The sequence below is a fragment of the Mauremys reevesii genome, linkage group 4, assembly GCF_016161935.1.
Source record: "Mauremys reevesii isolate NIE-2019 linkage group 4, ASM1616193v1, whole genome shotgun sequence".
Classification (NCBI taxonomy): Eukaryota; Metazoa; Chordata; order Testudines; family Geoemydidae; genus Mauremys; species Mauremys reevesii.
The window spans coordinates 46,688,098-46,715,702 of NC_052626.1; the positions used below are offsets into that span (position 1 = coordinate 46,688,098).

Consider the following 27,605-nt stretch of genomic DNA (forward strand, 5'->3'; position numbering starts at 1 on the left):
AAACAGAAATCAACCTGATACAAGACTTGCAGTTTCTAGTATAATTTCTAGCTCCTCTAAGTGCAAAAATGAATTTACTGCTTTTATCGTCTTCAGAGAACATGCTAACTTGAGATGTGAACTTGTCTTTCAGTTGAGTGTTCGTGGGAAAAACAAGAAAGAGAAACTTGAAGACTTCTTTAAAAACATGGTTAAATCAGCAGATGGTGTAATTGTTTCAGGAGTAAAGGTGATTCATCTCTAGCAATGTTAATAAAATGTTTAGTAATTTTTTGAAACTGCATCTCTTTGAACTGAAATCAAATATGACTATAAAAGGAGACAAATATCAAATGCATGCCAAGTACATTTCAGGGCTTCACAAATTTTATTATACACTTGCTAGAGGTAGATACAAAAGAGGTGAAGGTGGAGGGACTTGGGGCTGCACCAGCAAAGCCCAGGTGTAGCAACTTGATGAGATGCCTAGCCCCTTGCAACACTAGCTACTGAGAAGGGTGCTGTCCTGGGACCCTTTTTGGCAGGTTTCATCATTCATATTATTCTCTTCTGGATAGTAAGAATTGTAATCTTAGGGCTTGTCTTCACTATGTGGAGATTGACGCTGCTGCAATCGATGCAGCAGGTGTTGATTTAATGGGTCTAGGAAGACCTGCTAAATCGATGGTGGCATGCTCTCCAGTTGACCCCAGTACGCCAGCTCTCAGAGAAGAATAAGGTAAGTCGACTGGAGAGCGTCTTCTATCGACGCAGCGCAGTGAAGACCCCGGGATAAGTTGACCTAAGCTATGTTAACTACAGCTACGTAACTTGGGTCGACTTACTCCAGCATTGAAGACAAGCCCTTAAAGTTCCATGTCTACCTGCTGGAAAGAGGCTTTGGATCTCCTCCCACTCCTACCCCAATCACCTTCCAGAACTATCTGGCTGCTTCACAGGGAGGGCATTCACTGTTTTATCCCTTCTCCAGCCTTTTTTTTTTTTTTTTGGGCAGGTGTGTGCGTGTGGGGTGGAGTGGGTAGGGGCCATTTCCCTCCCCCAATGAATAACTCTGATACCTGCTTTTGTTAAGAACATAAGAATAACCACATGGGGTCAAACCAATGGTCCATCTAGCCCAATATCCTGTGTTCTGACAGTGGCTAAAGCTATATGATTCCAAGGGAGTAAACGAGACAGGACAGTCATCAAGTGATCCATCCCCTGTTGTCCTTTCCCAGCATCTGGCAGTCAGAGGCTTAGGGACACCCAGAGCATGATGGTCCCTGACCATCTCGGCTAATAGCCATTGATGGGACCTATCCTTCATATGTTGCTCTTTATAGCTTTCCCAAATAGCACTGTGAAACAAACATGATTCTGTACTATTTTACCAGAGCCCAGTGAAATTAACAAGTCTGGACAATTTCACTATGATATTCAGAATTCTTAGGCATTGCAGCTGTCTAGACTCAAGAAGACAATATTGAATCTTTCATTCAGTTAGTGATTGGAAAGTTATATTTGGAACTGTATTGATTAGAAATGTACTTGTATAATGAAACCTTAAATTCTGGAGAAACTGTTAATTTCATCCCCTCTGTGCTCTAGTGAAAGCTTCCCACCAGCAAGTGAATTTTTCAAGCCCTATGTAATTTTCCTAATTGTATGCCTTTGAATTCTTAAGAGACATCAGATGTGGTTACTGCTACCATGAGCTAGTTCTGGTGCAAAAGAAAGTCTAAAGGGCAATATATATAAAAAACCCTTATTCAAGGAGAAAAGATAATGTAAATGTAATGTTTCAAACTCTTGCCTAGTGTAAATCTGCATCCACTGTAATGCTATTTAGATTAGATTCTCCCAATCATCATCATCATAGTTTTCAAAACAGTATAGAGAGAACTTCCATATTCATTCATATTGTGTATCACGTGAATGCTGTTGCATGATGTATTTCCTGTGTATTAGTTAATATGAAAGTGTGCTAAGGCTTTTTGTTCAGCCCCCCCCACCCCTTTTTGAGTAGTGTTTATGAAAGGGGCTAGATTAGCAATACTGTAACCCAGTCTTCTGTCCACAGAGCAGATATTAAATAGGCAGTAGCTGTTCAGATCATGCTGAAGCATGTAGGTTTGAATGGTCTGGATGACAGAGTAATTCAGTGCCCTTGCCCACTCAGTTCATAGCATCTCTGCAGAGACTACTAACAGAAGTGTCTAATTGTGGCAGTTGTGGTGTTAATCTTTTGAGGTAGATACCTGTCTACTAGGCATTGGACAGAAACAGAGAATCATAGAAATGTAGCACTGGATGGAACTTCGATAGGTCATCTAGCCCAGTACTCTATACTGAGGCAGGACTAAGTATTATCTAGACCAGTGGTTCTCAACCTTTCCAGACTACCCTTTCAGGAGTCTGATTTGTCTTGCATACTGCAAATTTCACCTCACTTAAAAACTACTTGCTTACAAAATCAGACCTAAAAATACCAAAGTGTCACAGCACACTATTACTGAAAAATTGCTTACGTTCTCATTTTTATCATATAATTATAAGATCAATGGAATATAAATATTATACTTGCATTTCAGTGTATAAAGTATATAAAACAGTATAAACAAGTTGTATGAAATTTTAGTTTGTACTGACTTTGCTAGTACGTTTTATGTAGCCTGTTGTAAAACTAGGCAAATATCTAGATCAGTTGATGTATCCCCAGGAAGACTTCTGTATACCCCCATGGGTACACGTACCCCTGGTTGAGAACCACTGATCTGGACCATCCTTGATAGGTCTTTTTCTAACCTGTTCTTAAAAACCTCCAATCATGGAGATTCCACAACCTCCCTAGGCAACTTGTTTCAATGCTTAACTACCCTTACTGTTACGAAGTTTTTTCTACAGTTCTGCGGTGACCTAGAATCCTACTTTCGCCGTCTCCGACTCAAAGAATACTTCCAACACACCTCTGAACTATATACTAACACACAGAATCCTTCCTACCAACGCTATAATAAAAAGGATTCTGCATGGACTCCTCCTGAGGGTCGAAACAGACTGGACTTCTACATAGATTGCTTCCGTCACCGTGCACGGGCTGAAATTGTGGAAAAGCAACATCACTTGCCCCATAACCTAAGCCGTGCTGAACACAATGCCATCAACAGCCTCAAGAACAACTCTGACATCATAATCAAACAGGCTGACAAAGGAGGTGCTGTCGTCATCATGAATAGGTCGGAATATGAACAAGAGGCTGCCAGGCAGCTCTCTAACTCCACATTCTACAAGCCATTACCCTCTGATCCCACTGATGATTACCAAAAAGAAACTACACCATCTGCTCAAAAAACTCCCTGAGAAAGCACAGGAACAGATCTGTACAGACACATGCCTAGAACCCCGACCAGGTGTATTCTATTTGCTACCCAAGATCCATAAACCTGGAAATCCTGGACGCCCCATCATCTCGGGAATTGGCACCTTAACAGCAGGATTGTCTGGCTATGTGGACTCTCTCCTCAGGCCCTATGCTACCAGCATTCCCAGCTATCCTCGAGACACCACTGACTTCCTGAGGAAACTGCAATCCATCGGTGATCTTCCAGAAAACACCATTCTGGCCACTATGGATGTGGAAGCCCTCTATACCAACATTCCACACAAAGATGGACTACAAGCCATCAGGAACAGTATCCCCGATAATATCACGGCTAACCTGGTGGCTGAACTTTGTGACTTTGTCCTCACCCACAACTATTTCACATTTGGTGACAATATATATCTTCAAGTCAGTGGCACTGCTATGGGTACCCGCATGGCCCCTCAGTATGCCAACATCTTTATGGCTGACTTAGAACAACGCTTCCTTAGCTCTCGTTCCCTAACGCCCCTACTCTACTTGCGCTACATTGATGACATCATCATCTGGACTCATGGAAAAGAAGCCCTTGAGGAATTCCACCGTGATTTTAACAATTTCCATCCCACCATCAACCTCAGCCTATACCAATCCACACAAGCGGTCCATTTCCTAGACACTACTGTGCTAATAAACGATGGTCACATAAATACCACCCTATACCGGAAACCCACTGACCGCTATACTTACTTACATGCCTCCAGCTTCCATCCCAGACACACCACACGATCCATTGTCTACAGCCAAGCTCTAAGATACAACCGTATTTGCTCCAATCCCTCAGACAGAGATAAACACCTACAAGATCTCTATCAAGCATTCTTAAAACTACAATGCCCACCTGCTGAAGTGAAAAAACAGATTGACAGAGCCAGAAGAGTACCCAGAAGCCACCTACTACAGGACAGGCCTAAAAAAGAAAATAACAGAACGCCACTAGCCATCACCTACAGCCCCCAACTAAAACCTCTCCAGCGCATCATCAAAGATTTACAACCTATCCTTAAAGATGATCCCTCACTCTCACAGATCTTGGGAGACAGACCAGTCCTCGCTTATAGACAGCCTCCCAACCTGAAGCAAATACTCACCAGCAACCGCACACCATACAACATAAACACTAACCCAGGAACCTATCCTTGCAACAAAGCCCGATGCCAGCTCTGTCCACATATCCATTCAAGTGACACCATCATAGGACCTAATCACATCAGACATGCCATCAGGGGCTCGTACACCTGCACATCTACCAACGTGATATATGCCATCATGTGCCAGCAATGCCCCTCTGCCATGTACATTGGCCAAACCGGACAGTCTCTACGCAAAAGAATAAATGGACACAAATCTGACATCAGGAATCATAACATTCAAAAACCAGTGGGAGAACACTTCAACCTCTCTAACCACTCAGTGACAGACTTGAAGGTGGCAGTTTTGCAACAAAAAAACTTCAAAAACAGATTCCAAAGAGAAACTGCTGAACTCGAATTAATATGCAAATTAGATACAATTAACACTGGCCTAAACAGAGACTGGGAATGGTTGGGTCATTACACTAATTGAATCTATTTCCCTATGTTAAGTTCTCCTCACACCTTCTATGGGCCATCTTAATTATCACTTCAAAAAGTTTTTTTTCCTCCTGCTGATGATAGCTCATCTCAATTGATTAGACTCTTCCTGTTGTTATGCATACTTCCACCTTTTCATGTTCTCTGTATGTATAAATATCTCCTGTCTGTGTGTTCCATTCTATGCATCCGAAGAAGTGAGCTGTAGCTCACGAAAGCTCATGCTAAAATAAATTTGTTAGTCTTTAAGGTGCCACAAGTACTCCCGTTCTTTTTGTCTAATCTAAATCTCTTTAGCTGCAATTTAAGCCCATTACTTCTTGTCCTGTCTTCAGTGGTTAAGGAGAACAATTTATCACCCTCCTCTTTATAACAGCCTTTTCATACTTGAAGACTGTTATCATGTGTCCCCCCTCAGTCTTCTCTTCTCCAGACAAAACAAACTCAGCTTTTAATCTTTCCTTGTAGGTAATATTTTCTAGATCTTTAATCATTTGTGTTGCTCTCTCTGGACTTTGTCTAATTTGTCCACATCTTTCCCAAAGTGTGGTGCCCAGAACTGGATGCAATACTGCAGTTGAGACTAGATATCTAACTATTTTACTAGCCAGATGGATGGTAATGAACCTTCTCCTTCACTGCTGGTTTGAGTCATAATAGAACTGGTGACTTGGAGGTGGAAGGTACTTATTACAACCGCCCTAGTAAATTACAAATGCATTATAAAACACCACATCAAAAAATCAGTTTTTCTTTCACCTATCTGCTAACCATTTGTTCAGGATTCTAGGTAGGTGCAAAACCTATTATCATAAAGTCTAAAACATTGCAGGCAAACAGCAAATCTTGCGGGACTTGGCAGGTAAGTGAAGTAGAAACTGACTTGCATATAGGGTGTTTTACAAAATAAGTACAGAGTTCACTTACACGTATTATAAAATATTTAATTGTACACAGTCATGATTGAATACTAAATTTTATGTGTCATTATTATAGACACCTGAATCTGTGTTCTAAATGCTGTTTTGTCTTTTAGGATGTAGATGACTTTTTTGAACACGAAAGAACATTCCTTGTAGAATACCATAACCGAGTCAAAGATGCTTCTGGCAAATCTGATAAAATGACAAGATCACACAAAAGTGAGTTTCTGTTCTCTGGGGTGGGGAGGAGCCCCATTAGTTGTAGCACACACTAGAAAACTTTCTAATTCTTTGTGATTGGCAATGACTTTCCATTGATAACTTGCCTCACATGCAAGGAAGAGTAAAATTCTCAGGGAGTACAAATGTCTTTGTGGAAGCAGAAGTAAACATAAGAGTGGCCTTACAGGGTCAGACCAAAGGTCCATCTGGGGCAGTATCCTCTCTTCCGACAGTGGCCAATGCCAGGTGCCTCAGAGGGAATGAACAGAACAGGTATTCATCAAGTGATCCATTCCATCGCCCATTCCCAGCTTCTGGCAAACAGAGACTAGGGACACCATCCTTGCCCATCTTGGCTAATAGCCATTGGTGGACCAAAGACTAATCAGATCTTGGAATAACATATCTCTGGGTGTAACTAATGCTTGGGTGGGCGCCATGGTCAAAAGGCAAGGAGCAGAACTGGCCTGGAGTGCAAGGTCATGGAAGGGAACTTGGGGCAATTGTGGGGGGAGGCAGTGAGGCCTGGGGAGGCAGCAGGGGCCAGGGGTGATGGGGAGTAGGGCAGGGGAAGCCATGGGGGCCAGGGCAATGAATGGTGGATCGGTGGAGGCAGTGGGGGCCTATGGCACTAAAACACAAGTCTGCCAAAAGTGCCATTTTCCCCATGGCCAATGCTGTACTAGACCAGTTGGAATTAGAATAATCTGCTTTTACACCGGAGACACTTTGATTCTTCATACCATCTCTTTTGGGGATAACTGAAACATGTATTTAACCTTTAGTTAAATTTTATGAATTTTAAAGTGCAGAGGTGGGTGGTACAGCTACATTCATAATTAAATTCTGTCATAAACCTGTTCTAGTGGGGAGAACTTTAGATCTGCCTGCAGTTACCTGGGTTCAGTTCATGCCACACAAGAAATTAAATTTCTTTACTCAACCTCAAACTCATCTATGCTTCTTCTACCAAAAGAGGCAGTCATAATATGTCAGGGGAGTGGAGAGGTTTGGGAAATTTTGGCATGCCAAAATTTGGGGACTATTGGCGACCTTAAGTTCAGGAAGGAAATAAATGTCTCCTTCCGCAATTGCCCAGCTTCAGTCTTGGAAGGTGCCATTGGTATTAATCAGCTCGGAAACTTCTAGTAAGCAGTGTCTGTTGGGGCCATGTGTGTGCACCCACCTTCTTCCACTCAGTGAATTCCAAGGGCATACAAGCAGGCATAGACCCACCTGTGTCCTTCAGACTGCTAAAACAGCAGTGGGCTGGCATAGCTCAGTGTTCTTGATGCATCCCTCGTTGGGTTGGTTTGTCGTTATCTTCTCTAGGGATTTTTGTTTGTGAAAAATTAAATAGGATTTTTTTTAGAGTAGCTCTTTTCCCCCCAGTGTTTGCATATTTTTTTCAAGTGTCATCTGGGCTCAGCTCTTTTGCATTGCCATACCATCGTTTTTCAGTACGGTTCTGTTTTATCTTTGTTTTTCTTTCCCTTTTGTTAGGGTCTGCTGACACAATGGCACCATGGTGAGGTGACTAGAAAGGCAGGCCTTTCAAGTCTAGCGCTTCATAAAACACTTTGACGCTGGTCACTGAGGGTTATGTGCAATGTCTGGTAACTGGGAGACGGTCACAATTTGAATAGATGTTGGATCTATCTTGCTTTCTCCTATGAAACTTGAAAAGATTAGGAGGGCCATCTTTAAACTGCTGTTGGAAGAGACTCTTCAGGAGCAAGCTGTGGAGTCTGGCAGAATCTGCATTAAAAGGGCACTTTAATGTCAAAGACCCTTTGCAAGAAGTGACTGCTTATGGGCCTGGCAAAAGTGGGTGAAGTCCCTGTTTTTGCCCAAGTTAAAGATATGAAGATTGGTGACAGCCGCACCTCTGCGGTAGCTCAAAGTAGCGCTTTCTCAGGGAAGAACTGGGGAAAGGACATTTGTTTGCTGTAACTGTGATTGGCTTATAAGAGCCCAGTCTCCATAGGGAGTGTCTTCTGCCCTAGGAAAAGTGCACACTGTTCTTGGGGATTCACATAAACAAAGTCCTTTTTAATCCCAGCACAAAGGTGGGGATTGGACTTCTGAGCTTTCACAGCTATGAAAGCTTTCTTGCCAGAGGACAATTCCATATGCCTCCCTTGGTAATAGTAATTGACATCTGTGGAGTATGTTGAGGTGCTTACCTCAGCACACTGTTCGAGACTTGCAACCCAAGGTGGTGCTGTTAGTTCCAGCCTGAGTTATGCAATTTCAGTTCTCCATTGTCCTAGAACTGAGAACTGAACTGCAAATCTTGCATCCCAGTTTACCAGAACTTTTGTCTCAGAATCAGGGCAAGATTCTTCACCCAGATTCTGATTCTCTTCTTAGGCTGACAGCTAGACTTCTGGATTTCTGGGAACACTAGATTGAGTATTTTGTCAAAGTCAAGAGGTTATTTTGGAAAACAGGAAGCCGTTGACCAGGAAAACCTACTTGATGAAATGGAAGGGATTTTCCTTCTGAGCAAGTCAGAAAAGAGTAGATCCAAAATGGCCTTCCATTACTTCTGGTTTGGGGTCTTCTGCTACATATATGACAAAAATATGAGCTACCACCCTTCATCTGTCTGCCATTTCAACTTTCCACCCTCTAATGCATGGACTGTTGATCTTTGCTGAACCTGCAGTAATGCAGTTTGCCAAAGACTTGGTCCATGTATTCCTTCTTTTGTGTGAACCACCTTTTGTTAATGGGATCTGAAACCGATACTTATGAAGCTAATGGAGGCCCTGGTTCAAACTCCTGTCAGACAATCTTCGAACAGTTTATCTGAAGATTGCATTCTGCATAGCTGCATTATCAGCCCAGATTGCTAGTGAGATCCAGGCCCTTATGACTTATGTTCTGTAAGAATGGCCCTGTGTCCTCACTACAAATTCCTGTCTAAAGTGGTTTCAGGTTTCAATTTTAATCAGACCCTTAACTTTCTTGTATTCTTCCCTAAAATTTATTCACGTCTAGCAGAGGTTAGATGCCATACTAGATGACATCAGGAAGGCCCTTGGGTATTACCTGACTAGGACCAGGGCAGGATCTGTAACTCTCCTGGTTTTATTTCCAATGTACCACAAAAATATGAGGGTCTGGTAGCAAGAGACTGACCAAACTCAAGAGATCAAAGGTTCATTGATCCTAATGGTTGAGAAACACATGGCTCTCAACATTCTGAGGTATCGTAGTGGCCAGTCCAATCAAACAGAGCCTGGGGACTGATGGTTTCCTTCAAAGTTCTTTCTAGGGAAGTAGAGTATGGACCTCAGGAATCTTGCAGAGATTCTCAAGCGTGGTCCGTGGAGCGCTTACTAATGATCTCCAGAGAGCTGGAGTGTCGCAAGGAGTTGTCGTGTCTCACTTCCAGCTGTTAAGTTACACTAAAATATCATTTAGACTAGAAGTTCTCAATCTGTGGTCCACGGACCACCAGTGGTCTGTGATCTCCATTCAGGTGGTCCACAGATAGTTCCCTCTCAGGTGCACACCTGGACAGCTGCATATGAGAGAATGAAGGGCCACCCTCCTAACGAGTGGAGCCACGAAGGCATGGCTCCACTAATTAGGTAGCTGGATCCTGGAGAAGACACACCTGTAAGGTGAGGTGATGGCCTTGGGGAGACTAGGGGGTAGGTGGGAGGGGGCAGTGGGGTGAGAAGAGGGGGTAGGGAGAATTTGGGACATGCAGGGCTCCGGTGGTCAGAGAAAGAGGCAACTTTCCCCAGCTCCAGGGCTGCAGCTGTCAGGTAGAGATGGCCCTCCTCCCCGGCCTCACCTCTGTGGCTGTTATGGCAGGAGAGAGACCCCCCCCGCCTCCTTCCCAGCCCCAGCTCATGGGCTGCAGTGGCGGGGGAGAGAGGGCACATCCATTACATTAGAAAGGTAAGACAACTGATACTAAAATATGAATTGTGTGCTTTTATTTGTAGAACAAACATTTTTTTATTTTTTATATAGTGCTTTTATCCAAATCACTTTACAATAGTTAGCTAATGGTACAAACAACATTTGGAAAGATCATTAAATGGTCTGCCGAAACCCTCAGCAATTTTCAAGTGGTCCGCGAAAAAAAAAGTTTGAGAACCACTGATTTAGACTGATTAAAATAAATAATTTCCTACTATGACTCTGCTATATAAGCTATTATAGTAGCTCCACAGGCTGATAGACAATAGTGAGTCAGAGGGAAGGTGGTCCAAAAAACAATCTGTTAAAACAAGGTCTGTACTACAAACTTTTTGTATCTTTTTTGTAATATATTGTGATGAAGTACCTACCATCGGAACAAGAATATTAACTTTTTTATATTCTCAAGCTAAAGTGAGTCAAGAAATTTTCCAGTTGTGTCAAATAGCTGAAAGCTGAAAGGCACACCACTGGTGAGGGCATGTAGGGTAGGTGTAGCTACATGCTGCAGTGAAAAGCAGGCTGTGTCCACACCGTGGTATATCATGTTTGTCACATGTGGAGCCACCTGAGCAGCTTGGGCAGCCCCTGGGTCAGTTGCATTGGCTGCTGCTGGGGCAGTCTTGGGGCAGCATGAGTTTGGGTGTGGGTGGGCTTGGGGTTGGAGCTGCTGCTTACCTGGAGGGGGCTTCCCTCCCTCAGCTTCCCTAGCTACACATGCTGCCTCTACTGGCAGCCAGCCACCACCCCTGCGGCTCCCATTGGCTGCAGTTCCCAGCCAATGGGAGCTGCAGAACCAGGGTTTGGGGTGGAGAGGAGGCAATGCATGGAGCTAGGGTGCTGGGGCCGCTGCTTCCCAGAATTTCATCTTGTAATTCCTGCATCAAGTCCATAACTCCTGGTTGAACTAGAGCATACCTTTTAGAAAAGCATCCATTTCTGAAGAAATAACTTGTGCTTCTTGAAATAATATTCATACAAGAGTAGAGTGAAATATTCAGTCTTAAGTTCTTTTTTTCTTTCTAGGTGTTGCAGATGACTGTAATAGAATTGGTTCTTCATTATATACATTAGGAACACAGGACTCCACAGATATGTGCAAGTAAGATTTTTATTGTTAAAAGTGATTAAATTATGAGACAGATTGCTACCCAGGGTTGATGTCTATTCCATTATCAAAATGGAATGAGTCCATGAGAAAGAATAACATCCAAAAGAATGGTTTCTTTTTCTTCCCTTACCATTCCCCATATGCATAGCAAGCAGATTGTAAGGCATGACAAGAGCACGTCTAAGATCTGGGTATTTGCACGCTTTGTCATAGTCACAGCAGAGCGATCATGAAAAGTGGCATCATTGTGGATCCCCATTCTTTCCCTAGAGTTGAAAACAAGAAGTATGCATCCACATGGAGACTTGTGCTCACTCAAGCTTTTGGTAATTGTCTCCAATATGTTGAATGGTCTTTTGATATTCTGAACTAAATTGTACTCTTGGGACTCTCCACACTTAAACCTAGGCAATTTAAAAAAATGTTCTATGAAACTTGCTTGTGAAAATGAAGGCTTAACCATATCAGTTGTCCTTGGCATTATTGCAGGAAGGAGCTATATATGAAGTTAACGTACAGGTATTTGTCAATTCACCTCAGTTCTGGTAATACTATACACCAGTTGCAGTACCAAATCTTGGTTTTGTGATCAGGTTATTTAGATCATTGATTGGCAATTGAACTGAAAACCATTAAAGTCATAATACGTATCTGTTTCGTTCCCAGGTTTTTTCTGAAGGTATCAGAGTTATTTGACAAAACAAGGGTATGTATCATTAAATCAATTTTTAGATGTAAACTTCTGTTTGTAATAATATATCCCCGTGTGTGCCATGATACTGACAATTAGTATCTTGGAGTCAGTGGTCTTTTGATCAGCTTGAGTTTTTTATGATAAGTATTTGAGCATTGGGCAGTGGTGAGGAGGAAGATAGTGTGTTAGGATTTTCAAACTGCTTTTTAAAGTAAATGTTTAGTCTTTAAATAAAACTACATTAAAAATGACTTTGTAGACTGTGTGAAAGGGTAAAAGAGAGGTCGAGGTGGGCGAGGTAATATTTATTGGACCACTTGTTGGTGAAAGGGACAAGCTTACACAGAGCTCTTCAAAGAATATGGTTTATCTACCTTTTGGCCTGACATTAATTTTGCCAAGTAAGGGGAGCTAGTCCTCCAAAATGTTAAGTGCTCAAAGTTTTTTTTGTCTATTACTGCAACAGAAGTGATTTTAAAAGACTTGCACTTGAAAGAGCATGCAGGAAGATTGCCTCCAAGTTCTACTATCCCATGAGAAAGCTATCAGGAATAAGAGTATAATGCAGTAGATTGAGTGGAAAGGACACTAATGGAAAAGGAAATTTTAAAAATATTGAGTTGGGACCTTGAGCAACAATCATTTGAGAGGTCAGCAAATTAGTTATGTAAATAGCTAGTAAACATGAATATTTTAAAACCTATTGGTTTATGCAGACATGGAATAATGAAGACTTTCTGAATCAGGAATGTTTCTTCAGATAAATGATTTACCCTGTTCTGTTAACTACATACGGGTACAGCAATACTGTATTAGGTACATATTTTATTCAGACTGTTGAATCAGTTTATTGCCTTCTCATCACTGAGATTCAACTTCATGAGTGCACTTTTTGAACACAGTTACTGATTTGGTCAAAGCTGGATGTGTTACTGGAATAACATTTTAACACTATAGATGTCGGAGATGAAGGTAGGTGCCAGCAACTGTACAGAACTGGTTGACCTTTCCAGACAGTTCATACAGTGGAATTGGTCTCTTTGAAGAGTATCTGCACTTGAATTGCTGATATGGAGTTAAGACAGAATTTTTATGTTCTGTTGAGATCATATGATGAGACTGTGTATTTTCCTCTGAGGCTATTTGAACTTCTCTACCTTTTTCAGTATACAATAAATGCCATTGAAAGTGGGAACAACGTCCCTGTTAAAAACTGGCTTCCTATAAGACAAACAGGCATACCTAGCACATTATGCTAAAAACCTTGATTTTTTGAAAGTGGTAATATCTGTGTGCGTCATGCACTGTTGCTTTGCGAGTATTTGCACCTGTACTTGCATCAAACAAATGAAAAATTGGAGTCCAGATGTTTTGAGAAGGGCATATCACTTTTTTTTTTCTCCTCCCCTTCCAGAAAATAGAGGCACGGGTGTCTGCAGATGAAGACCTTAAGCTTTCTGACCTTCTGAAATATTATTTAAGGGAATCGCAAGCTGCTAAGGTGAATTTGTGCTTTATGTTCAATGAGGTAGTGCACTACTTGAAAGAGTATTTAGGGATCACCTAAGTGAATGTAAATTACAATAATTCGGTGGATTAGGAAAAATACTAAAATCTCCAGCCTGTTAATTTTTGCCCTCTTCCCCCAGTATGACATTGGATCTTCACTCTTAAGAAAATGGTGGTCAAATTTTGTTTGCTCCCATCTGCAAGGCTAAATATCATTTGTGGATTTAGAAGCAATGAAGGAGTGACTTTGAAAAATTCTCTAAACTACTTATAATTCACAAACTATTCTAACTGTTGTGCTTAATTGAAAATTAGTCATACAGTTTGACAACTGTTTCATATACTCTAAAATCACTGAAATTAAAACAACAAATTTAAATAAAACTTTATTATAGGCAAAGTTGGTTCCAAAACTATGTGCTTTGTGTGGGAGGAAACTGTTTTCCTTCTAATAGTTTGAAGAAGCAGTTTACAAAATTGTCCACATTCAGAAAAAGGTGGTGGTGATGATGGATGCTGTTTACATTTTTTTAATACAGAAGGCTAGTACTATTTCTAAACAGTAGTCTGATTCTGATCTTCTGGGAGGACATGGAATTCCCCATACCTGCCTTCTCCTAAGTTTCTTGCAACATCCTCTGAAGCTTCTAGTGTTTCCCACTGTCAGACAGAATGTTGGACTAGATGAGACCACTTGTCTGATCCGATGTGGGAATTTCTATGTTCTTTTTTGTTGCTGGGGTGGGAGGATCTGTTTTTCTATATTCACATGACTAAAGTTAGAATAATCTTAACAAGCAGGAATAAAATGAAAATCTTGAAAAAAAACAAGGTAGTCTACGCTCTGATCTAGGGCTAAAATTGAAGATATCCAACAGTAGGTAATTGTAGATTTTATACAGTCTTATACTTCGTTTTTGCAGGATCTCCTATATAGAAGATCTAGGTCACTAGTGGATTATGAAAATGCTAATAAGGCATTGGATAAAGCAAGAGCAAAAAATAAAGATGTGCTGCAAGCTGAAACCACTCAGCAAGTATGTTGTCAGAAATTTGAAAAAATATCTGAATCAGCAAAACAAGGTATTTGAGCAATCTTTGATCACACATTATATTTGCACTTTTAAAAAATCTGTTTTCTTGAATAGCCTCAATTTTTCAGACATTTAGAATATGTTTACTGCTCTGAATTTTCTCTGCTTTTAATCTGTATTTATTTGTGACTTATCTGAGGACATTTAACAGTATTTTCCTTCAATATTAAAGACTAATGGTCTTTCTGGTACCAATATGATGCTTAAATGGCTGAATTTCCTCAAATCAAGATACAAGTAACTAAGTCGTCACTTGTTTTGACATGCACAAAAGTGTAACTGACTGCAGATAGTGAAGAGAGACAATTTTGTCAAGCTCTGTTGAAATGGCCTTGCACAACTCTGCCTAGCCACTTCAGTGCTGATTTTCATTGACTGCCACATCTCATTGCAGGTGGTTATAGGTCAGAAACAGAGGAGCCAGTGAGGGGAGTTTTTTGCTGGGGATGCTAGTACTGGAGCTCTGTCCCAAACGAAGCAGCTTTGGTGGGTGAAAGGTGCTCCTCCTTTGGAGAAGAGACTGTTCAGTGTGCTGCCTCCTTTCTGCAAGTCTTTTTCCCCCTTTGGGTTAAAGTTGGCTTGAGGAAGTGGTCTTCTGACCCAGTCAGCATTCCCTGTCCTAAATTAGCCCCTGGAGCCCACCTTGCTTCCCCATCCACATCAGTCGCTAAAATTCTTTGGCTTTGTAAATCTGCTAAAGTTGGTGGCTCTTTGGAGAAAGATCCTGTTAGCCCCTGAAGTGTTCTGACAAGCACATTGTCTTTAGACTACCTGCCTCAGCTGTTCTTCAAGTTAATTTTGCTCTGGTGTTCTCTGCAGAACCCTTCACCTGCCTGCTTTCACTCATGAGTGAAGTCAAGTTTCTGGGGCAAGTGATAAAGAGAAGAATGAATTTAATCTTTAAATTAGGGCTGTCAAGTGATTAAAAAAATTTATTACGATTAGTTGCGCTGTTAAACAAAAATAGAATACTACTTATATAAATATTTTTGGATGTTTTCCAATTTTTCAAATATATTGATTTCAATTACAGTACACAATACAAAGTGTACAGTGCTCACATTATATTCATTTTTATTATAAATATTTGCACTGTAAAAATAAAATATAGTATTTTTCAATTAATACAAGTACTGTAGTGCAATCCCTTTATCATGAAAGTTGAATTTACAAATGTAGAATTATGTACAAAAAATTACTGCACTCAAAAATTAAACAATGTAAAACTTTAGAGCCTACAAGTCCATTCAGTCCTACTTCTTGTTCAGCCAGTCATTCAAACAAGTTTGTTTACATTTGCAGGAAATAATGCTGCCCGCTTCTGGTTTACAATGTGACCTGAAAGTGAGAACAGACGTTCACATGGCACTGTTGTAGCCGGCGTTGCAAGGTATTTACATGCCAGATATGCTAAATATTTGTATGCCTCTTCATGCTTAAACCACCATTCCAGAGGACGTGGCCATGCTTATGATGAGTTCTGCTCAATAACGATCCATAGTAGTGCAGACCAATGCATGTTCATTTTCATCATATGAGTCAGATACCACCAGCAGAAGGTTGATTTTCTTTTTTGGTGGTTCGGATTTTGTAGTTTCCGCATTGGAGTGTTGCTCTTTTAAGACTTCTGAAAGCATGCTCCACACCCCGTCCCGATCGGATTTTGGAAGGCACTTCACGTTCTTAAATCTTGGGTCGAGGTGTTGTAGCTATCTTCAGAAATCTCATATTAGTACCTTCTTTGAGTTCTGTCAAATCTGCAGTGAAAGCGTTCTAAAATGAACAACTTGCTGGGTCATCATCCGAGACTGCTATGACATGAAATATATGGCAGATGCAGTAAAACAGAGCAGGAGGCAGACAGTTCTCCCCCAAGGAGTTCAGTCACAAATTTAATTAACACACTATTGTTTTAACGCACGTCATCAGCATGGAAGCATTTCCTCTGGAATGGTGGCCAACGCATGAAGGGGCATACGAATTTTTAGAGTATCTGGCACATAAAATACCTTGCAATCCTGGCTACAAAAGTGCCATGCGAACGCCTGTTCTCACTTTCAGGTGACATTGTAAATAAGAAGAGGGCAGCATTATCTCCCGTAAATGTAAACAAACTTGTTTGACTTAGCGATTTGCTGAACAAGAAGTAGGACTGAGTGGACTTGCAGACTCTAAAGTTTTACATTGTTTTATTTTTGAGTGCAGTTATGTAAGAAAAAAGTCTGCGCTTTCACGATAAAGTGATTGCACTATGGTACTTGTATGAGGTGAATTGAAAAATACTATTTATTTTGTTTATCATTTTAACATGTATATAATTTTTATTACAAATATTTAAAGTGAGTACTGTACAATTTGTATTATGTGATGTAATAGAAATCAGTATATTTGAAAATGTAGAAAAAATCCAAAATATTTAATAAATTTCAATTGGTATTCTATAGTATAACAGTGTGATTAAAACTGCGATTAATCGCAATAAATATTTTTAATCGCAATTAATTTTTTTGAGTTAATCATGTGATTTAACTGCAATTAATCGACAGCCTTACTTTAAAAAAAATTAAAATATTAAATTTAAAGGGATACATACTATCTGACTCCAAAAGAGCTTTACATATATGAAAATTATGATTAAGAGAAGCCAGCACAATCACACTTTAAATAGCTCCTTCTCTAACGGTATGTCTACACTGCAGTTAGACACGCACAGCAGGCTCATGACAGATGACGCAGGATCAAGGGGCTTTGCCTAAGGGAATGTTTAATTGCAGAATAGATGTCGAGCTTGGGCTGCAGCCTCCCACTTCGTAGGGTTTGAGAGCCCGGGGTCCAGCCTGAGCCTAAATGTCTACACCATAATTAAATAGCCCTTTACTCCAAACACTGAGCCTGAGCCAGCTGGCACGGACTAGCTGCAGGTTTTTAATTGCAATATAGACATACCCTAACAATGCTGCAATAGCTCTGAGCCCAAGTTTTGGTTTTAGTCTTAAACTTGTGATTGATTTTTTTTTTTTTCCTCCCCATCCCAAGAGGAAAATGTTGTAATGCTTGAATGCACTGACACTGTTTTTAATGGAATCCCAAATTATACTTTACAGAACTTGTAGACTTTAAAACAAGAAGAGTTGCTGCATTCCGAAAGAATCTAGTGGAACTTGCAGAATTGGAACTGAAGCATGCTAAGGTAATCAAAACCTATTCTGGTTGGTATTTAAATCCATTTTTCCATGTTGTATATACTTGGATAAGATCAGTTTGGTCATTTCTGAGTTATGTAATGTACTATCCACCTCCAAAAAGTTCAGTCGGCGCTGATATGAAGTATGAGCAGCTTCAGCTGAAAGGCTAACTTTTATAAAGTTGTAAACTATGGAGAATAGGGGTGCAGGCACACTCTTTGAATGGGACTTGTGCTCCTAAGTGCCTTCAGTTCTTTTTGAACATTTCTATCCCATAAAAAATCTCATGCATTGACTATAGTATCGCTGCCCATAGTATCTGTCTAGGTACCTGTATGACTCTCATTAGCATAATATCTGAGTTTCCTTCTCCATTATTAGTGGATTTTAGCCTTTCAGTCCCCCTCCAATGAGGTATGAAAATATGCCCGAAGCTCATACAGGAAGTCTGTCACTGAGCAAGACACTGAGGCCAGATCTGTGTATAGATTCTTGAATATACCTTTGAGCCTTGGTTTTTTTTAGTTCACTAGCATAGGATGTTGACTAAGAAACTTCAGTTGCAGATAATTTACTGAACATGCTAAATGGTTTTAAGGAGGTGAATTATTTTTCCCCAAAAGAACCTAAGTGCACTGTCCTTAAATGTCATTTAAATGCATTTGAGCAACTATTTTTTGTCTTTATGGAGATAATAGCTTACTGCTTTTGACAAAGCTGCAGACACTGGCTATAATGTCTTATTCCAAGGGATTTTCCAGAAAACCTATCTTGAACCATCTGTTCCTTCAGAATTCGCATTATTCAACTGTTACCATTGTCTGTACTTGCTACTGATTCCATTAAAACCTTATTTCTGAGGGGCTCTATTTTGAATATTTTAGGCTGAAATTAGGGATAGACACTTGAAATTCAAGCAAGTGTGTAGATCTATTAAAAATGTACATCCATGCGACTTTTGTTTAAATTGGTTTGGACATTTCAGTTTGATGTAAAACAGTTTAGATTAGATGCCTTTTTAATGCAGAGAGGGGAAATGGCTTTTTCAAATGTAATTTTCAAGTACACTTTTTTGCATTTCTTTATCCTTTTGTCATCCATCTTAAACTAAACTCAATATGTATTTATGTACTAGAATATGTGGGACTCTTCACTTAATTCTTATGGATCAGATTCTTATGGCTGGATTCACATTTAGCCATCTAAAGAAATTTAAATTTTAAAAAATTCTTGTTTTATATTGGTTTGAGTGTGATGCTTCTTGGGGCACCCAGGATTGAGAGTCACCTTGTTACGCTCTGCCTCCAGTGCAAGGGAGTTTTTCTTCTGTCCGCTGGATGTTAGTTCCCTCACACAGCCAGCCTGTCAGCCACTCAAGCACTCTCCTCTGGGCTATACCAGCCCTGCAGGTTGACAATAGATACACCCCAGCTCCCAAGTCCCTTCCAAGTGTCTCATTGTGGTATCTAGCCTCTGACTACCGAATATCCACAGAAATCCCAGATCCTCTGTTCCCAAAGGAACAGTGTCCCCCAGTTTACCAGTGTCACGTTAGGCCACCACTCGTGTATCACACACAGCACTTGAGTTCAATTATAGTAAAACAAAAGGAAACTTAAGAAAGAATAGAGATTCAAATAGGAACAAGTGTGAGTGATGGAAACAAGTGGATACATACGAAGCAAAATCATAAAATGCAAACAAGGGCCTAAACTTATTAATAGTTACCTTTCCTATCTAATAAAGTAGATTCTCAAAGTTCAGTCTTTTACAGTGCTTGCTAGCTCCAAGTAGCTAGGACACAGTCTTTCATGAAGCAACCCTGCTTATCTGAGGTACCTCCTCGGTGAATGGGTCTAGTGTTGTCCCGTACCCCCCCCCCCCCAATACTGAATCAGTCTTTTGTCTTTATTCACAGAGTGGGCAATCTCTTCACTGTCCTGTTGTTCCTTTTTCACTTCAAGTGGTTTTCATGATTATAGTTTCTTTGATGGTTTTCCATTGACTTTTCTGTGTTGGTGCAAAGGTAGACAACTGAGCAATACAGTACGTACTCTGCTAGCCAGGGAGGGAGACAGCTCCTTTCCACTTTAATGGGCCCTCCCTGAGCATGTTATTCCCTGGGGACTCACTTTTGCTTGAGGACAGTAAGGAATAACTTTCAAGGTAGTTACATTATTCCTTTAAATATTACTCATACACACATCTCGCAGTGGTTATCGATAGGTTACAAGCTTTCACTAGAGACCTCACATACTACCTCTATGAAAATGGTGTGCTAGTGAGTGGTGTGGAAAGTTTACCCCTTTGCCATTGGGCCTCTGTCACACAGAGAAACCTGGGGGGTGCCCTGAATGTCTTCATTTCACTTTGTCCAAAAGATGCTTTATATTTTGGGAATGGTGTAAAATTTTAGCTTTTAGTTTACCAGAGATGGGAATTGGGGACATTGTGTATCCAAATACTGTGTTCCAATACTGAGTTCTTATTTGAATCAATAAGAACTTAGATTTCTAAGCATAGACGGTTTTCTTGGAATCTGTACGTAGTCATGAGTCTATAGTACTTCCTTTTGTACTATTTGCTTTAATGTATGCTGCAAATTCCTTCCCTCTCCAGTGATTTAGTTACCCAGATTTCCTCACTTGCATTCATACTTTCCAGGGAACAGTAATGCTAATGCTAGCCACGGATTCAGACCTTTGAAAAAACTGATAAATTCAGACTCCACTTTGTCTCTGACCTAATGCTCTGTTTTCCATTCTCAACTCTAGCACTCTATTTACTCCTTTGGATAGTATCCAAGTCCTGCTTTGTCAAATATTGCAAAGCTTATAATACCTGTACATTAGCGATGTGATCTGCAGACAGCGTTGTTAATGGAGCAAGGGAATGCATAATAGAAAATTCTGATCAACTTGATCTATGGTTATGAAATAAAACCAATTCTTAGATTAAGTTAGTTAATTAAATTCTTTTATTAAGCCTGTTAGTGCTTGTTGGTCTGTCTCGTGGCACAAAATGCTAATGTATTTTGCATTCCTTTTAGATCTCAGGAAATTATTGTAACTCCTGATGCCCTTGCATAATCTAATTTTGTTTTAACAATGTGACAGAATATGAAAGAGAAACTAAAGCTGTAGCAAGATACTGTAGTTATATTATTTACCTTTAAGCTTCCATTGACCACCTTTAAATTTTTAGATACTCCTCTGATCTGTTGAATCAAATTATTGCAGTTGACTACTTCAGAACAATCCAAAGGAAACTTAAAACTTCAAAATGATCATTTGAATAGTTTTGGCTGTGGTCAAGAGATGCTTATTCAAAGTAGAAATGTTCTGATCAAGCTGTCTTTGCCTCTCTCAGATTTTAGATTGCTATCTCTGGAATGGTCATAATAGGCATACAGTCACTGGCAAAATGGAATGCTGGTAAAAACCTGCTTCAGACCTCCAAATAACACTTTTAATAAGAGATCCTTTTTTGGCTCTGGTGGATTTTCATTTTAAGGAACTGTTAAAATAGTGTGTGGGAGAGGGGAAAAAACAAACCCCAGCAATGACCCTTCAGGCATTAGATAGGAGGCTTTGATACTAAGGCTTATTTTGATAACGTCAGTGGTGGGACCAGTAAAACTTTAAGGGTATGTCTCTCTGTTATGAAAAGTATGGGGCAGGCTTTCGATCTCCTTACTATTTGACTGAACACCAGAAGCTGTTTCTTTATACCTTCCTCCCAAATGCTGGAATTATGAATAAGAACTTGTTTTCATTAAAAGTTCTGTAGATTTGTAAATAATGTCCACTGTACCTCAAAGCCTTATCTTTCTCAGAATTGATGAGATGGGGAGTGACACAGGCCTCGTGCTCCCTCTCTGGAACTGAATTTTTGGAAGGGGGATTATGTAAATTCCAGATACAAATCTAAAAGTGTATCTAAAGGGAAAACTAAAAGGAAAACTGAATTTAAATTGTTACCCTCCTTTGCCAGTAGAGGGTAAAGCTGTTACTGTGGTACCTTTTTAGACAAGTAAAAACCTCCAGAAGTTCTAAACTATGCAGGTTTGTGTAGCTTGTGACTGCTAGAAAGTAAACTAATAGAATCATAGAAGATTAGGGTTGGAAGAGACCTCAGGAGGTCATCTAGTCCATCCCCCTGCTCAAAGCAGGACCAACCCCAACTAAATTATCCCAACCAGGGCTTTGTCAAGCCTGACCTTAAAAACCTCTAAGGAAGGAGATTCCACCACCTTCCTAGGTAACCCATTCCAGTGCTTTACCACCCTCCTAATGAAAAAGTTTTTCCTAATATCCAACCTAGACCTCTCCCACTGCAACTTGAGACCATTGCTCCTTGTTCTGTCATCTGCCATCACTGAGAACAGCCTAGCTCCATCTTCTTTGGAACCCCCCTTCAGGTAGTTGAAGGCTGCTATCAAATCCCCCCTCGCTCTTCTCTTCTGCAGACTAAATAATCCCAGTTCCCTCAGCCTCTCCTCATAAGACATGTGCCCCAGCCCCCTAATAATTTTTGTTGCCCTTCGCTGGACTTTCTCCAATTTGTTCACATCCTTTCTGTAGTGGGGGGCCCAAAACTGGATGCAATACTCCAGATGTGGCCTCACCAGTGACAAATAATCACTTCCCTTGATCTGCTGGCAGTGCTCCTACTAATGCAGCCCAATATGCCGTTAACCTTCTTGGCAACAAGGGCACGCTGTTGACTCATGTCCAGCTTCTCGTCCACTGTAATCCCCAGATCCTTTTCTGCAGAACTGCCACTTAGCCAGTCTGTTTCCAGCCTGTAGCAGTGCATGGGATTCTTCCGTTCTAAGTGCAAGACTCTGGATTTGTCTTTGTTGAACCTCATCAGATTTCTTTTGGCCCAATCCTCCAATTTGTCTAGGTCATTCTGGACCCTATCCCTACTCTCCAGTATATCTACCTCTCCCCCCGGCTTAGTGTCATCCGTGAACTTGCTGAGGGTGCAATCCATCCCATCATTCAGATCATTAATGAAGATGTTGAACAAAACTGACCCCAGGACTGATCTCTGGGGCACTTTGCTTGATACCAGCTGCCAACTAGACATTGAGCAGTTGATCACTACCCATTGAGCCCGTCGATCCAGACAGCTTTCTATCCACCTTATAGTCCATTCATCCAATCCATACTACTTTAACTTGCTGGCAAGAATACAGTGGGAGACCATATCAAAAACTTTGCTAAAGTCAAAGTATATCATGTCCACAGCTTTCCCCCATATCCACAGAACCAGTTATCTCATCATAGGAGGCAGTCAAGCTGGTCAGACTTGACTTGCCCTTGGTGAATCCATGTTGACTGTTCCTGATCATCTTCCTCCCCTCCAAGTGCTTCAAAATGGATTCCTTGAGGACCTGCTCCATGATTTTTCTGGGCACTGAGGTGAGACTGACTGGCCTGTAGTTCCCCAGATTCTCCTTCTTCCTTTTTTTTTTTTTTTTTTTTTTAAAGATGGGCACTATGTTGGCCTTTTTCCAATTGTCCGAGACCTCCCCCGATGGCCACGAGTTTTTAAAGATTACGGCCAATGGCTCTGCAATCACATCAGCCAACACCCTCAGCACCCTCGGATGTATTGCATCCTGCCCCATGGACTTGTGCATGTCCAGCTTTTCTAAATAGTCCTTAACTTGAGGGCTCCTCACCACTGAGGGCTCCTCCCCATACAGTGCTGTCCAGTGCAGCAACCTGGGAGCTGACCTTGTCGGTGAAGACCAAGGCAAAAAAAGCATTGAGTACTTCAGCTTTTTCCACGTCATCTGTCACTAGGTTGCCTTCCCCCATTCAGTAAGGATCCCACACCTTCCCTGACCACCTTCTTGTTGCTAACATACCAGTAGAAACCCTTCTTCTTACCCTTCACATTCCTTGCTAGATGCAACTCTAATTGTGCTTTGGCCTTCCTGATTATACCCCTGCATGCTTTAGCTATATTTTTATACTCCTCCCTAGTCATCTGTCTTAGTTTCCACTTCTAAGCTTCCTTTTTGTGTTTAAGCTCACCGAAGATTTCCCTGTTAAGCCAAGCTGGTCGCCTGCCATATTTGCTATTCTTTCTGCACATTGGGATAGTTTGTTCCTGTGCCCTCAATAAGGCTTCTTTAAAATACAGCCAGCTCCCCTGGACTCCTTTCCCCCTCATGTTAGCCTCCCAGGGGATCCTGCCCATCAGTTCACTGAGGGAGTAAAAAATCTGCTTTTTCTGAAGTCCAGGGTCCGTATTCTGCTGCTCTCCTTTCTTCCTTGCGTCAGGATCCTGAACTCGACTATCTCATGGTCACTGCTGCCCAGGTTGCCGCCCAGGTTGCCACCCATTTCTACTTCCTCTACCAATTCTTCCCTGTTTATGAGCAGCAGGTCAAAAGGAGCACGGCCCCTAGTTGGTTCCTCCAGCACTTGCACCGGGAAGTTGTACCGAACATGCTGCAAAAACTTCCTGGATTGTCTGTGCACTGCTGTATTGCTCTCCCAGCAGATGTCAGGGTGATGGAAGTCCCCCATGAGAACCAGGGCCTGTGATCTGGAAACGTCTGTTGGTTGTCTGAGGAAAGCCTCGTCTATCCTCCTGGTCTGGTGGTCTATAGCAGACGCACACCACAACATCATCCTTGTTGCTCTCGCCTCTAAACTTAACTCAAAGACTCTCAACAGGCTTTTCTCCAGTTTCATACTGGAGCTCTGAGCCATCATACTGCTCACTTACATACAGTGCAATTCCTCTACCTTTTCTCCCCCGACTGCCCTTCCTGAACAGTTTATACTCATCCATGACAGTGCTCCAGTCATGTGAGTTACCCCACCACGTTTCTGATATTCAAATCACATCATAGTTCCTTGACTGTCAGGACTTTCAGTTCTTCCTGGTTTCCCAGGCTGCTTGTGTTCGTGTACAGGCACGTAAGATAACTAGCCGATTTCCCTACTTTCTCAGTATGAATCAGGAGGCCCCCCCTGTTGCACCCTCCTCCTTATGTTTCCTCCTGGTATCCCACGTCCCCACTTCCCTCAGGGCTTAGGTCTCCATCCCACAGTGAGCCTAATTTAAAGCCCTCCTCATTAGCTTAGCAAGCCTGCCTGCGAAGATGCTCTTTGTTAGGTGGATCCCATCTTTTCTTAGCAATCCTTCTTCCTGGAACAACATCCCATGGTCAAAGAATCCAAAGCCCTCTCTCCGACACCACCTGCACAACCATGCATTTACCTCCATAATTAGATGGTCCCTACCTGGGCCTTTTCCTTGAACAGGAAGGATGGACAAGAACACAACTTGCGCCTCAAACTCCTTTATCCTCCTTCCTAGAGCCACATAGTGTGAAGTGACCCCTGCTCTAGGTCATTCTTGGCAGTATCATTGGTGCCCACGTGGAGAAGTAGGAAGGGGTAGTGGTCCAAGGGCTTGATCAGTCTTGGAAGACAATCTGTCACAACCTGAATTCTAGCTCCAGCCAAGCAGCACGCTTCTCGAGTTTCCTGGTCTGGATGGCAGATGGATGACATAAAAAAGAATCTAACACATCATAAAAGGGCAGAGAAATAAACAGTGACAAGTTTTTAAAGTGCTTGTACACAAATGCTAGAAGTCTAAATAATAAGATGGGTGAACAAGAGTGCCTCGTGTTAAAGGAGGATATTGATATAACGGACATCACAGAAACCTGGTTGAATGAGGACAATCAATGGGACACAATCATTCCAGGGTACAAAATATATCGGAAGGACAGAACAGGTTGAGCGGAGGGGAGCAGTGGCACTGTATGTGAAAGAAAATGTAGAATCAAATGAAGTAAAAATCTTAAACGAATCCACATGTTCCATAGAATCTCTATGGATAGTAATTCCATGCTCTAATACAGGGGTAGGCAACCTATGGCACGGGTGCCGAAGGCAGCATGTGAGCTGATTTTCAGTGGCACTCACAGTGCCTGGGTCCTGGCCACCGGTCTAGGGGGCTCTGCATTTTATTTAATTTTAAATGAAGCTTCTTAAACATTTTAAAAACCTTATTTACTTTACATACAACAATAGTTTAGTTATAGAAAGAGACCTTCTAAGAACGTTAAAATGTATTACCGGCACACGAAACCTTAACTTAGAGTGAATGAATGAAGACTCGGCACAGCACTTCTGAAAGGTTGCCGACCCCTGCTCTAATAAGAATATAACAGTAGGGATCTATTATCGACCACCTGACCAGGACAGTGATAGTGACTATGAAATGCTGTTCAAACAAACAACCCACATGGTCAAACAGCCACAATTTTTAAAAAAACAAACACCCGGTCAAACAGCCAGCAACTAGCACCAGTCAGACACATGGTCACAGCGGACAGTCAGATATTCACCTCTCTAGCTCACAACACAGCCCCACTAATGCAGCACCCACCATAGTTCAGTTCCTAGGCATTCTCCCTCTGTTTGCTTCTCCTCTGTTTGCAACTCACTCGATTCGCAACTCTCGCAGTTCACTCGGTTCACAAATTCAATATATTATGCATATAAAAGCTCTTGAGCTGTAAGTGTGGAAGTCTGTATTTAATGTTTGGCTATCTCATTTGAAAGTCACATGTAAACCTGGTTACCACTTTAAAACCATCTTAGTTCTGTAACATTGAACTTGAACTACAGTTCATAAACAAGGTGGTGGTCATACTCTGGAACTGGTGAGGATAAACAGTGCAACTTGAGTGCAGCTTACATAGTTCAATCAACAACTCATTACAGAATCCTGATCTGGCAATTAAATTTAGATACTCAAATGTGTATGTAAGGTGGGACAAAACCCAGTTTTGACATGTATGCCTTACATTAATACAGGTTTTTGTTGTCTTCTCCAAACATAGGAGTTATGAGTGATGCGTATCTGAAAGATTTAGTATATGAAACTTGTTCTATTTTTAGAATATGAAATTTGTTCTGTTCTGAAAGGGGAAAAAATGCCCATCACCACAGATCAGAAAAGTTAAGTGGTGTACCACTTGTCAGAAGTGACATGCATTCTAATATGGCAATGTTGGGATTTCCTTAAACTTGAATGGATCTGTTTTCCCACTGATGCATGGATTTAATTAACATTCATGTTAATGAGTTTCCTACATAATTTCCCCATGTTGATATGAGAGTGCCTGTTGTTCAGTAGAATGGCTGGAATCCAAAATCCTCTATTTTTACATGTTTTACATATACCAGGCTGGCAACTAGATCCTCCTGTTACAGGCCAGAGGCTACAATCTCTCATGTATTACTATCCATATACAGTACACACACATTTTGTCTATTCTGCCAGCATACTATAGGCTCCACTCTACCTCATTCACCTTTCTGGCATCGGGCAAAGATCAGCCTTTGCCATTATCAGTCTACCAACATGGGCCTCAGACTCCTGAGTTCCTATGACCTAGCAACATAGGTGATTCTCCCTGCACCTTACATGAGTTGGAAGGGTGGACATAACACTGTGTTGGTGTAATTCATATACACAACAGGAAAAACTTAGTTTCTCTTGTGGAGTACTGGTGACTGCTGCCAGTGAGTGGAGGATGGATGGGGTAAAGGATCAGACAAGACTGGTGTTTGGAGTTTTAACTGACATGATTCTCATTTCTCCAAAGAAGGGCAAAGGAAACAAAATCAACAGTGGGAGATGGCTGTGAGATATATATTTTTTAATATGAAGCCTTTTATACATAATTGAACTGCTTAATTTGGAGAGGAGAAGAATGAGGAGGAGATGCCAAGAATCTTAGTCATTGTACAGGTTAAACAGAAGCAGTAGATTTTTTTTAACATATGAAAAGCTTCTTTATATTAAAAATCAAATTTGAAATTAAGATCATACATAAAGTGATGGAACTCACTGCTACAATAGTTACCAAGAAAGACCTGGATTTGAATAAGAACAGAA

At 41.1% G+C, this 27,605-nt stretch overlaps 1 protein-coding gene across 1 annotated transcript in view; it reads left to right on the plus strand.

The window, feature by feature from the left end:
* Positions 1-27,605, plus strand: part of SNX6 (sorting nexin 6) — a gene marked incomplete at its 5' end in the record, with an annotated part of 48,469 nt that overhangs the window by 18,889 nt on the left and 1,975 nt on the right. The window contains 7 exons of the mRNA XM_039534202.1: positions 134-229; positions 6,014-6,119; positions 11,091-11,166; positions 11,842-11,881; positions 13,284-13,370; positions 14,302-14,461; positions 17,577-17,662. Of these exons, the coding sequence (XP_039390136.1) occupies positions 134-229; positions 6,014-6,119; positions 11,091-11,166; positions 11,842-11,881; positions 13,284-13,370; positions 14,302-14,461; positions 17,577-17,662 (651 nt within the window). The remainder of the gene's footprint in view (positions 1-133; positions 230-6,013; positions 6,120-11,090; positions 11,167-11,841; positions 11,882-13,283; positions 13,371-14,301; positions 14,462-17,576; positions 17,663-27,605) is intronic.